General features: G+C 38.3%; 1 protein-coding gene across 1 annotated transcript in view; it reads left to right on the forward strand.

The window, feature by feature from the left end:
- The first annotated feature begins 10,184 nt into the window (after positions 1-10,184).
- abtb2b (ankyrin repeat and BTB (POZ) domain containing 2b) overlaps positions 10,185-13,948 on the forward strand; it is a 19,659-nt gene continuing 15,895 nt past the window's right edge. Inside the window, exons 1-2 of the mRNA XM_015052208.1 lie at positions 10,185-10,398; positions 12,699-12,909. Coding sequence (XP_014907694.1) covers positions 10,224-10,398; positions 12,699-12,909 — 386 coding nt within the window. The 5' untranslated portion in view covers positions 10,185-10,223. The remainder of the gene's footprint in view (positions 10,399-12,698; positions 12,910-13,948) is intronic.

Raw genomic sequence — 13,948 nt, forward strand, 5'->3', positions numbered from 1 at the left:
TGGGCAATGTGCTCTGTCTGGGACGGCTAGAGGGGTTTGTGTGTTTTTAGTGTGTGTGGTCAGGATGTGGCTTGCACCTCTCACTCATCATGATTTACTAACAATACCATGGTGGTTAGACTCGGATACTCAGCACATATCAAAACTCTGAGTTGGTTTACTGTGGTTTACTGTGAAAGGTGCTTGGAAACTATTCACTCTTTTTTTTTCACATTATGAGCAAGATTTAATCAGTCTACATGTCATTCATAGTGATTTATCTTTTTGTTTGAGGGATTTGCCAAAACAAAACCACACTTGGTTTTGCCAACATCCAAGTTTCAGTGCTTGGGTTCATTAATATTCAGTAAAAATCTGTCGGTCATCATTCAGCCTGTTTGGTTTGCACCATAGAAATATAAGTTGAATCTAATTTTTTCTACTTGGGAAGAATTGCATTGGCACACATATGCTCATATACACACAGACTCTTGTGAGAATTACCCAGCTTCCTCAACTCACAAAAGGCAAATTGACCCTGGCTTTTATATTGTTAGTTCTGTCTTAAAACATTATGTGTGCTCTGGTTTTGTGGTATAAATAAATGTGACAAGTTAAGAAATACACAAGGATTTGAAAAAGGTAATCTTTCTTTAACAATGTCTGTTTTTTCTCTTTTTCTTTTTCCGTCTCCTGTTTCCTTTAGTCTGAGCTTTAGTGGGTGGTCCATGTAGAACAATGGAACAGAATCCTTCTGTATCTTTCGTGCATCTTCATACACGCAGCAATACATTTATGAAGACAGTTTCATTAAAACAGTTTACTGGGATTAGGCATTTTAAGTGCTGCTCAGATGTCTGTTTAAAAGATATAATTGGGGCAAAGTCAGGCTTGTCTCTGAGACCCGAAATAGTAACAGCTGGGAATGCATCACAATACAACCTCATCTACATATGTGCACACATTCTCACCTCCTGTAACTTTGAGTTGCTGCCAAGCTCGTGACTAAGAAATGTATGAGTAAATGACCATTGTAGCAACTTAACATCAAATTCTTCTCAGACTGAGGATCACACTAGATTGCAGAAAGCGTCCTTTGAGCAACTCGGGTTTATTTCGTCTGAGTCTGAAATTGCTTCTGTTTAACATTTTCTGGGGCGGGGACCTGCATACTTCGGACTTGGTGTCATAGATAACTTTGAAGCATTTGAAGTTCTCAAACACTGAGACTTCGATTGTTATCTGAAATATTGGTTATTACATTCTTGGTTTGATGGATTAATATGAGTGATAAGTATTGAACAGGCGCTCTAAATTTAGATGATATATTTTTCACGTTTTTCTCCTTAACTCCAGGAGTTTGAATTATTTAATCAGGCTGGCTGCTCTGGTGTCCAGCCTGCAGTCAGCATTGTACCAGACATGATTACTTGTAGCTATCCGACTTTAGTTTTAAGTGTTTTTCAAGAAGAGTAATGGGTTACCTACTGTATTTTTTGAGACTTTTTTTTTTCTGTCTTAAGCAAAAAAACTGTAGGGGCCTTCTTTCAGGTAGCTTACTGAAATTGCCCAGCAACAGGTGGGGGAGGACTATTGTCATTCTTGAACTTCTTCTGACAACCCATAAAGACCTAAAACTATTAGGACTGTGTGGCAGGGCCATTGTAGCTAACGTGTTAAATACGTGATACAGATAACAAGTTGCAGCATCTCATCATTTCCTACAAATAAGCTAAAATAAACATACCCTAAGGAGAAAAAGACTAATCAAATTATTAAATTTACTCATGTTTCCATAATTTTATTTCCAACCCAATTTGTCAAACCACACTTTAAGAAAAATTTGAGCCATAAATATCAGTAATTTTGTACCGACAAAATGACCACAATAAACCTTTGTCTAACATTTCAGGGTTTTCTAGTGGACCACCATGTGGACACTTGTAGGCTCACTGACCCGCTAAAGAGGATGCCCTGAATGTGTGTCTTTGTGTGTTGAAGTCTGACTTTGGGGTCAAGAGATGCCATAACTACATAACAGGAAGGTCATTTTTAGCAGGACCTATTGAGATAAAGGCCCTCCCTCTGTGTTCAGTGTGAGTGTGGGGGTGGACCACAAGAGTCAGGGGTTAGCTGTAAACCTACTTGGGTGTCAGATGGGTTCTGAAGCCTCTTGAATAAGCTGACTGGTGTGGTGAAAGGTGTTTTACGACCTCCTGCTAAAGAGGTGACCCTTGAGGTCCCTGACACACCCAGGTCATCATCGTCCTGATGTGCTCTCCTGCAGTCGTCTGTGAGCCTGACACATGGCCCAATGATTTTTGCTTTGGATGACATCTGAACACTTGACGTGTCACGTTATTTAAGGTTGTTCTAGAGTGTGCTTGTGTGTGTCCAAACTTAACACACATAACTTATCAGAAAACCTTTGTTGATCAGAAGTTGGGTGGCCCATTGATTTAATTTTTTTTTATTATGCTGCTTTAAAACAAGTTCCATCCATGGCATTGATTTCCTGACTAATTACACAAGGTGATCTTCCCACTCCCAACATCTAGCATTATGACCATAATGCATCTCCTCCCAGTATTGAACTCTTTTAGTCTTCTGCATAGAGGGCGATTCTTCTCAACAATGCCTCTTGACTTTAGAGTCAGGCAGATGTGAGTCAAGCAACCCTTCTCATTACTGTTCTTAGAGTGCTGCAGGCCTTCAGAACCAAGCCCTGCTCACTTCACTTTACTGTAGCAAAATGATGTTGAGTTGCAATAATGTCCAATGATATTTATCTTACCCCCATCAAGTATTAATGGGATGAGATGAATGTTCAGGGTATTCTCTCTTAATGCGAGTTTGATTGGAATTTTATAGTCGTAGAAAGGTTAATGCAGCACTCCTGTACAAGTAGGTTTCCATCTTTAAAAAGACAGAATGGGCTCCAGTGTGTAGGGAGCTGACTGTGCAGATTTGGATTACCTAAGGATGTAGGTAGGATGAAAAGTGAATTTATTCATGGTGTCTGCTTTACTTGAACAATAATTTTAGTGAATTTTCAGTCATCTATGTCAATTAAGTTCGCACTATTTCTCTAAAAACTTTTTTTTAAACAGCCATTTGTCATTATAGAGCATTGATGTAATAATTTCATGAATTCATCTCGGTGTAAAAATATGGAGCTGAAGTTCATTATTCACCCTTGCTTTTGGAAGTTTAAATATGTACTAACTAACATGTTGCCTTATGGGACTTTTGTTTTTTATGTGAAACTGAATTGAAATATTTAGATTGGATGACATAAAAAAAGAGGGTAGATGCAAATTGGGATAAAATGAAATGCTTCACTAATCCTGATAATCATCCCTTTGCCACCACCCTTATTTTTTTCCTTACAGTTTGACTCACTGCATAAGCTTACTTGTTTCCCAGCCCAACCCAGAATGTTAGTCAGCAGAAAGCAGCTTTAGATTTACAAGGGGGGATTTTTGGATCCAGTTCTTTGAAACGTCAGACTCCTAAGTCCCTCTGTCAAACCCATTGCTCTGTGAGAACCAAGCACCAGTTGAGAGTTTCCCTCATATATTAAGATGTTAGGATTTTTTAGTGTGATACTAATTCTGCATTCCTGGCTGTCTCCTTCCTCCATAATAAGCTGACGAAGAATCACCATTTACAATAAGTCATTCTTATCTCCATTAGGGAAAAAAACATGAAAATAAGAAGCGCATGGACTCAAAAACGCATTGTTTCTCCAGAGTGACTGAGGACATTCCAAACATGTTCACAACGGTTCTTTAACTTGGAGTTTGAGATATTTTATAGCCTGCTCTTAAAGAAGTCTGCAAATAAAGAATATTGCAAGTTTTGAAAATTCTCCACAGAGAAAACGGTAAGGTTTATAGTGGTGCTAATTACTATAGTACCTTCATTATGTGTTATATGTAGGGCAGCCATATTTGATAAATTCAGGTTTGCTCAGCAAAGGTGCTCTTGTGTTTTTCCGTTTAGGAACCCATAAAAAACTTGAAAATATTAAGAGAAGTAGTGTAGTGCCACTACAAGGTTATTAGACTAACAGAATTGTTCTAAAATCAAACATTTTGGGACAACTAGTTCATTCAAAGAAAAAAAAAGTCATCTAGTTGTTATGTAAAAGTATTTTACTCAATTTATATAAACTGACCCTTGAACACTATTCGGTCAATTACTTGTATTTGTGTGTGTTACTAAAATGTGAGTCAGTCTTGGGTTCAGCTAAAGACCTTTTGCTCAATGGGCATGTTGTCTGCCATCTAAACTGACTGGTTCTCTGTTTTCACTCCCAGGATCCTGCTGTGAGCAAACTGGCTGATCACACATGTACAGAAAGAGAGCAATTAATGTGAACACACACTCTTATAAATGCACATGCACACTTTTTAGCTCTGGTCCAAATGCCGTAGTAGTATTAGCTCAGAGCTAAATAGAGGTTTGCTTGTTCTTTATAGGGGTTAACTGTTCCTTTTTTGAAATGGGCAAATAAAACATCCACTCTTGATCTGTTATATTCATTTAAACATAATCATATGTAGCTTATAGATCTGTGACAGCATTTTTCATTTTGCTCTTGTCAAGCTCTTCTCCTCCTCAGACTGGTTCTTGATGGTGACTTCATCGTTGTAAAAGTTGATTGCATTAGGAGTAAGCGGGTTTGAGGTTAGATGTTTATGTGAATCTGTTATTGCTGTGTGTGTGCGTGTGTGTCTGTAATAACAGTCATTCTGTGTCATTAGAGGGACAGACCCAACCTCCATTTACCATATAGCATATTTCCAGTCCTTTACAGTATGGGGAGCCATGGACCAATAAAAACTAGTCATTCAGTAATATTGTCCCTTTGCTGAACAGTATGTGATGTGGTGGCACATATGGAAACTGAGATTCTTGAATGTGACTGGATTGCCACAGGCACCACTTTCACAGCCTGGAATGTAAAATGTAAAACAAGACTGGAAGATCAGCGAGTAAAAGACGGAGAGGATGAGGAGGAGGAAAAAAGCTGAAGTCATGTTGAGGATTAGGGTTAGTTTTGTAGATTTTGTGGGGATGTTTTTCTGCGGTCTGTGGGAATTTAAAACTCATCGTTCTGAAAACTTCCTCTCCTAATTTGTGTGATTTGTTTGAAGGTGGATGCATACCACATTTACAACCTCACAGTCATGTCTTTGCAAGGTTGGTATTTCTTAAGTGGTTTATTTTCACAAAATTGAGATTTTTTACTTTACTCAACTTGTACGTTTATTCATCTTGACGTTTTTCTGTAAAAACGTGATCAAAAAATGGCTTTTCATGTCATTCACAATAAGGTTTATGATGAGCAGAGTGGGCACTTTTACACTTAGCCTGTTATTGCAGATTTATATCTAGTCTGTATCTAGGGTTGTGGAAAAACTACTTCACGGTACGATAGTTGCCTGTTTGTAACTGCAGTAGTAGTAGTTTTTTTTTTTTTTTTTAATGCTGACTTGAAAAAACTCCCAAAATCCCTCCATAGGAAACAAGGTTTAAGAATCTGATTTCTCATTTGAGAATAACAGTGTTTTTCACACTGTAAAAAACTTCCAAACCAAATAAATGTTGTTACCACAGCATTAGAAATGGTGTGCTAACTGATGAGGGGGAAAACATTGGACTTGAGTCTTAAAACTTACTACTTCATGGTCAGTCCTAATTAAGTTAATGAGAGTTTTTCTGTTCTTTGTTTCTCTCTGGTACTCATCTGTCTAGCAGCAGGTTTTCCCTCAAATGTTTCCACTTGGTTAGGACAAAATGTTCCATTTCAGTGATTAATGATGTGGATATTCAGACACCGACTTGAAGTCCTCCTCCATACAGCTGATAAGGTTACTTCCACTCTAGGCCCCAGCTGTGCTCCACCTCTGACTCCTTGAAGCCAGGGTCGACGGAGGTGTCGGGAGGATGCTGACCAGACCCCATTTTGCTTGTCTGTCACTACCTGTGATTTATCAAACTCTGACACAAAAGTGTCACTGTGCATATAGTAGATCACAACTTCTTAAGCACTTAAATCAGTGCCATTACCTATTTGAGCTCAAGTATTCCAGTGAATTGGCACTTCAGTCAAATCTGAGATTAAACATGAGCCGTTTTGGGTTATGAATATGTCTGTCGGCTGTTCACGTAGTTTCCATATTGAAAGACACAGGTCAACATGTCAGATGATGATTTTTTTTAACCCAAATGGTAATACACCGCACTAAGTTTCTAAATGCCCCTCTGTCTTGCTAAGAGTTTGTTTAGATAAGTATCAGAAGGAGGGTTAGCAGAACAAGCAAGCACATTTTTAACCTCAAACACTGCAGTTAGTGTAGCTGAATAAAGACGGTCCTTCTTAGCCTTTCAGAGGCATACGTGTGCCTTTATAGTATTAGTCTTCAGTCAGCGTTTTTTTGCTGTGAACCTCATGCTCATTGCTTCTGACAAAAGACCTATGTATTGCACTTGATGTAAAAACAGGGAGAAGGAATGTGGTGATGTGTGAAAAACAGGTGTTTTGGAGCATTTACATGTGGAAAACAAGAGGTTGGTCCTTTGAGTGAGGGATCACATCTGGCGTATGGATTCCACAGAGGAGAAATGAAGCACAACTGTTTCTTTTCTTGTGTGGAAAAAGACACTCTCACTGAAAGACGGGGGATCAGGAGGTGGTGGGAGTGACACACACACACCCCACTGCACCCTTGTCAAACACTGTACTGTTGTGTGCAGTGGAAGAAGTGTACAACTCCCTGGACCAGAATCAGAACTTCTTTTTTTCAGCAGGGGAAGTGACTTTGAAGCCCTCTCTTCCTGAATGCTTTGATCTGTCCACTCTGTAATGAATGAGGTGGCTGTTAAAGAAGAAATGGTGTGTTTTGATGCATTTTTTTGTTTTGTTTTTATGTTGTCCTCTGTCACAGTTTGAATTGAGTGACAGTTTTCCTGAGCAAGCTAGCATGAGTGTATCATTCTGTCCTAGACATACTCATCGGTTGGTAGACAAAACAAAGTAAGTATGGCTTGTGGGTGGGAAAAGAATTTGGCAACAAAAACGGCAAACATAACATAAAACCTGAGATATGTTGCTGAAAAGCAGCAACAGGGTACCTACACAGTCTGGAACAATATGCCACTTGCTCTTTACTTTTTTCTACTGTTTCACATTTTTCATCTGAAGTATTCCCAGCGTTTATACAGAGCTTTTTTTAGTCTTAGTTACTAGTATATACTTAAGGTGTCAGTAAAGGGCACTTTATTGACGAGCAGTGTTACTGAATGTCTCCTGGGATATTATAGCCTAACAAATATTTTATCCAAGCAGTATTTCCCACAGTGATGCTAAGATGAGGATTATGATTTATTTTGTACCATTTCAGCACACATTAAAGAAAACATTAGTGTCCTTTTCAAAATGAGACCAGTGTGTGGTTCTCTGGAAAAAAAAAAAGGTGAAAACAACCCAAATAACTATGAGAAGCGTAAACATTCCCGAAAGTCTAGCTATCTAATCTAACAATACTCCCGCCGCGCATGAGTCGCGTTAGACAAAAGGTGACTTGAGAGATAACATAAGATAATTCTCTAGCAACAAAGTGATACAGCATGGTGATGTGGTGGAAAAGCAGTGGGACATTGCCTCATGAAGAATTAACTTTCTAAAAAAATTTTGTTTCTGTTTTTCAGAAGAGATAAAGAAAGTTGCATTTTTAGGACAAACTTGTAAGCTACAGTTTATTCTAGTTTTAATGTGTAAGAAACTTGATCTGTTTAACAATTTTTATATAAAAAAATGTTTTCCTGTGGTCATGACCAGTAACTCAAAGGAAAAGGTAACCATTTCCCACTTATGTTGTTGCTAGATATGTATTATTTGTTGCATGGAAAAATTGTGTGAAGACAAATGCATTGGAAATGTATAGTAACCAGTTGGGCTAAGTTGAGATAAAATGGCTTGAGGGAGAAAAGTTTGGATGGGTGTGTAAAACTGCCACAGGCTTTGTGGTAAGTTTCAGCTGTGATTTGCAGCTGAGATTCCCACATGACATGTGCAGGGTCAGCCTCAGAAATGGAATCATAATAGCCTCAGAAGAATGAATCCCTCGTGTCACTTGTCTCGAGGCTCTGCCTTACACAGCCCAGTCCAATATTTTTTTTTTTTTTCTCCAAGTTCCCCCTTAGTTGGATGACTCATTCCATTTCCAAAAAAGCTCTACATGCTCACCACCTCCCAGATCCAATACTCACTCCCTTCTCTTCCTCGTATGCTCAGAAGTGCCAAAAAATGATGTGCAGATTGGAGGAGCTGCTAGTATTAGTGGTGGTGGGGACAGGCCCGGGTTGGCTTGCAGACCAAAATAAGGTCCAAATGACGCAGACTGGGGTTCAGTGGTGAAGTAACTAGAGGGTTGGAACTGTGGGAAAAACTGACATTTACCCGTAGGTTTTAAAAGAATCAATTGGAGTTGGATTTACATTAGCACAGGTTTTGCTTTGGTGCCGCATCAGTGATGATTTGTATTAAGTATTTTCCTCAAATTTCTTAGTCCTTTTGTTCTGAATGCCAGTAGAGGGAATGTGTGTGTGTTCACTGCTGACTGCATGTTGGCATTCTCAGCTGCTTCACTTGAAGTGGCCTTAAACATGCAGCCAAAGCAACAATGGGAATGCTGTAGAATCAAAACAAATTGAATATGGCCCAGTCAAAGACTAAATGCAATTGAGGATTGGTGGAAAAGCTTAAAAAAATGCAGTCAAATGCTATAAATCCAATCTGATTGAGCTTTAGCCAATTTGAGATTTCTACTTAGTCTGGTTAAACGGGTACTAGCACATTATAGAAATCAGGTGGTTGCAATGAAAATGCATGTATGCAAAAATAGATGAGACTGAAGAGTCTTTGACAGCAGATCAGTGCTGCAGAGGATATTGTAATTGAGTTACTTTGATTTAATCACTTTTGAAGTTTCTCATCTAATCTGCTACTGTTGATTTTATAAAAGTATACGGTACATCGTTTTCTTGTTTACTTTCTCAACATCAGCGTTTTGAAACAATGTCTCCTTTATGGGGAGTAATATCATACCATTGACCAGAAAAACATGGGAATATCATTTTAGGGACAATATCCAATGGCAGAAGTTAAAAATGATACAGCTCTGTTTTTTGTGCATCATAAATACACCAGAAACCTTTTTTCTTCTTCTCTTTATTATCCCCAGCTCTAACCCCCCCTCATTTTGTTCTCCATGGCATTAAGCACACTAAACGGTTTGATCTACTTCAGATTACAACACAGCCTGGTTTATACACGCACTGTGCAGAAAAGCTAACAAAAAGGAGGCAGAGGAATACAAAGAGGCAAAAAAAAAAAAAATAGAAGTCTGTCTTCTTGTCATTGGTTGCTACTTTTATCTTGTATCAGGAAGACAATTACAGCAGTGAAAGAACAAGATCCAATCTTCAAGTTATGTAAAAAGGATCTTATCTCTTTGCCTGAGTGTAAACTCACAGTAGGCGGTCACGTAGGGCAAATCTGATCTGACTGATTGCAACATATTACTTTTAAGAAAAAGTTATTTTAAGTATAGTTCTGGTGTTTACTGTAGAAATGTTTACTTAAAAAAGTAAGTTGAAAGATGGGTTGGGCTCCTGAACCCTCAGGGGTTCAATTCAAATAGGAAATGCCACAACTGACCAGGATAAAGCTTATTATGTTTTCCTGGTTTATTTAACCTGCTGGACAAGCCTGTTTTGGCCACGCATCCATTTTGTCTTGAAAGCACAAGAGTAGGTTAAAAAAAAAAGACATGCAGCGTACAGTGTTATCTCTACAATGTGAAATATTGTAGAAATGGTAGCATTGGATTCTTTTCAGAGAACTATTTGTTTCATTCTGTCCTCAATGCTACTATGCATATTTCATATTTGCACCATGAACATGAAAGAAAGCACGTCCTTTAGTTTTTTTCCTCTTGTCTTTGCTATGTGGGTCACATGTTAGCAAGATTGCAAATGCAGCATTTTGTCATGTTACCAACATTAAAGATGGACACCATTTATCTATATATTTTACTTATTGTGAACATTTAATTGCACCAAAGTAAAATGGTTTAAATATAAGTTTCAGATTTCTGTTTAAATTTTGAAACTGTTTTTCCTTCCACTTGGAAATAATCTGCTTCTCTGTGAGGTCTATCACATGAAATTACATGAACGTTTTTGTCTTTGCATCTGTAGGTGTTTTGTCACTCCCAGCCCATTTCAGTCCATACACAGAGAACCAGCAGGCTGTGGACAGCAGAGAGGATGCTTACGCCCAGCTGGAGCTGAGAACACTGGAACAATCTCTTCTGGCCACTTGTGTGGGCAGCATCTCAGAGCTCAGTGAGTAAAAATAATCACTTTTACACCTGTCAGACTTTCTACAGATTTTTTTTTTTACTTTGCAGTTAGCATTTAAGTTAAACAAAATTCTGGAAGTTGTTTAGGGAACGACACAAAAAAGAACAAATTTCCTTTAATAAAAACATATATTCTTAAAACGCTTTACAAATTATCAGCCTTAAATTATTGTACTATGGTGTTCATAATTGACTTTCAGAATGCATCAATTTAAGCAAATCAAAAATCAAAAGTAAAAAAAAAGAAAAACATTACAAATACTGTTGCTACGGCATAATGTATTACATAAATATTTTTGAATCAAGCTCGAGTTTCTCCTCTGAGACCAACTTGCCAAATAAACTGTTCCCATATTTGGTCCTTCTTGGGTCATGGTTTATTTTGGACGCCTTTATTGAGATTTTATAAATCCTATTTAAGCACTTTTACTCAAAAAGAGCAATACAATGAGATACTTGTTTATCTGACCTATCTTAAACAAAATCTTTGTAGCCCATTTCCATGTGAGTAAAGATTATGAAGGCCTAAGCAAATTAAGCGCTCATAGTGATGGTGGAGGGGGGTAAACTGTAGGTTGCAAAGGATTTGGCTGTGATAAAGAACAGAAATATGGTTTATTAATAATTGAGAGGAAATGATGATGTTTGGGGGTGTAGCTTGAAGCAGTAGAAAAGATTTATAGGAGAGGGTTTAGTTATATGGAGGGTAAAGGTTCTACGGGGAAATGATTGAAAGGTAGAAAGGTGAAAACTGATGTTGTTAGGGGAGGGAGTGAGGAAAAGAAATGGAGGATAGTTTTGGTCAAGGATAAGTTTCCTACTCCAAATGAACCAACACTCTGTCATTTGTTCCTGCAGCACAAGGCTACGTTCATACGTTGCCGCCGTTATAGTGAGGCATTAAGAAAGTACAGACACGCTCTTTCTCTCACTTCTGCTCAGTGGCCTCTTTGTGCCACTTCTCTCTGGTGGGGTGAAACGGGGTAAATCTGGGTAGGGCTGGCATCTACACATATTCACGCCTAAAAAACATAAACACACACATGTCCACTGATTCACATACATACAACAGAAATACAGCAGGCACTTTGCCTGTCTGATCTCTTTGGCTCCAATCAGAGAAACGTCTGTAGAGATGGATTTCTGCATAGACAACAGATGTATGCAGAGTAGATACAATTATTCTGCATACATCAAAAATATTCTAGAGATGATGTATATCAATGTGCATTAAAAAAAAAAAAACAACTGTGGTTATTACAAGACTTTGGGTGAAATCTATAATTCAAGAATTGGCATTTCATGTCCGTCTGGAGCCAAGTTTAGGTTGAGGGGGAAAATGTAGACTGGAAACTAAGAGAGAAGCTCTCAATGTAGTGCAGGAATTCCACTGAGCCCTCCTGGAGGTATATTTGGTGCTGGTTAGCACAAAGGGGGCCCTTCAGCTTTACATGGGGTCTGTTTTGGTCAGTCTAACCCAGCCTTACCCCCGTGGTGGAACCCAGAAGAACTTCTATAGACTAACACACACTCGCACAGCTAAACTTGACAGAGCTTTGTTATGCCTTTGAAAATGTGCCTAATAATTTTAAATGAATACAACTCTGTCCCAAGTTTAACCTGTGTAATGCTGATGTGTGATTAGTGTTTTTCTTACAGTGGCTGTGGTCTCCCAACAGTATCTAGAAGGTTTATCACATTTTCCTGTTCTTTTTTTTCTGATTGTTTTGGGGTTTTTTTCCCCCTTCTGTTATCTAAGCAAGCCTTTCCTAAATGCTGACAGTTCCCCACTAAGTTTATATAGTGGAGCTTTTTTTTCTTAAATGTTTTTATAAAGACTAGTTGAGATAAGATTGTAGATTTTATATAACAAATCTGTTTTTTATGACCGAAACTGAGATCTATATGCTGACTCCAGTGATCTAATTGTTCTTGCAGTAAACAGTTGAACAGTTCATTAGAGCCAGTGATCAGCTGTCTGTACTCCCATTAACCCCCTCGGTGATTAAAGATGAATTACTGTTTTAGACTGGCTGTCTGGCTTTGCTTACTGATAATGACGCTACTAATGGCAGAGTTCATTTGAGACATGGAGGAAAGTTGTTGAGGAAAGGAGGAAATCCGGTCTGACTGGAAGACCACAGAGTCTAAACACATAACTCCAATTATATGTTTTTTTTTATCTACTACTCAACAGTTTTGCACATCCATCTCCTGGGAATTGAGAAATTAGATCAAATGTTTTAGCTGATGCTCAGTGTCGTTATATTTGCTCTGTTCCAGGTGACTTGGTGTCCCGTGCCATGCACCACATGCAGCGTCTCAGCTCAATGCGTCCAGGACAGAGCCCTGCCCGTCACGCCCGTGCCCAGCAGCCTGTGTCCTGGTCGCCTGACGCCCTCCACACCCTTTACTACTTCCTGCGCTGCCCGCAAATGGAGTCCATGGAGAATCCCAACCTGGATCCCCCACGCATGGCTCTGAGCAAAGAGAGGTAGGAATCATGGCTGACTGAACTCTGCCAGGATGTAACAAGCTATTAAATAACAAAATTAAACTTGGGGTTTGACTGAAATGTAAGTTTTACGCACGCACACGCACACACACACACACACACACACACACACACACATTTCCTTTCAAAAGCACTAAAATGTAAAATTTTATCATGCTATGTATTTTTTAGTTTTATTTTATCTGAAAGAGCAAGAAAAAGGATTATTGGACCCGTTTCCAGTTTCCAAAGGAATATTTAGAGAACTTGGCAAACATGCGAGATGAAGTCCTGATCAGATAATTCTGAAGCTAAGCTTTTTGTCCTACATCAAAGCTCTGAGAAAACCGAGTGGTGTGCTGAGTGCAGTGCATGCTATGTGAAACATGGTGGTGGCAGCATAATGCTATGGGATGCTTTTATTCAGCAAGGAAAGAAAAGCTGGGAAGAACTAGTGGGCAGATGGATAGAAATACAGGACAATTATGGAAGACAACCAGCTAGTCTGCAAAAAACTTCAGATTATTTGAAAGAAGCCATATATAAGAGCATCAATGGGAAAAATATTTTTGCTTTGTATCAGACCTTAACTCTTCAATCTAATTTCCATCTGCAGTCTCTCTATTCAATCTGACTACACTTGGGCTATTTTACAAAGAATAATCTAAAAAAGATAAAAAAAAAATACATTGAGGTTTGTACGTAAAGTGCTACAATGTGAAAAAAAAAGGTTTAAGAGGTTTAAATGTTATTTCAAGATTTTTCTTTTCATACGTTTACTTAGTGGAATTGGAGATTAGAGGTTTTGTAATGAGTTTACCAGAGATCTAACTAAAGCCACAGCTTTATCCACAGCAAATAGAAAACCCCTTAAACCTCTGAAATTACCGCTTTAGTTCTAAAATTAAATCAGTAGCTTTTCCAGTAGCAACTCGTATTTTTTTTTATGTTTTTTTTTTTTTTTTTTTTTTTTTTTTTTTAATTTTTTTCCCCTTGGGGGGGTCTTTTAAGTTTTTTTTTTTTTTGGTTTATTTATTGG

The sequence above is a fragment of the Poecilia latipinna genome, unplaced genomic scaffold (assembly GCF_001443285.1).
Source record: "Poecilia latipinna isolate Pla-1442-1.1 unplaced genomic scaffold, P_latipinna-1.0 Scaffold1095, whole genome shotgun sequence".
Lineage (NCBI taxonomy): Eukaryota > Metazoa > Chordata > Actinopteri > Cyprinodontiformes > Poeciliidae > Poecilia > Poecilia latipinna.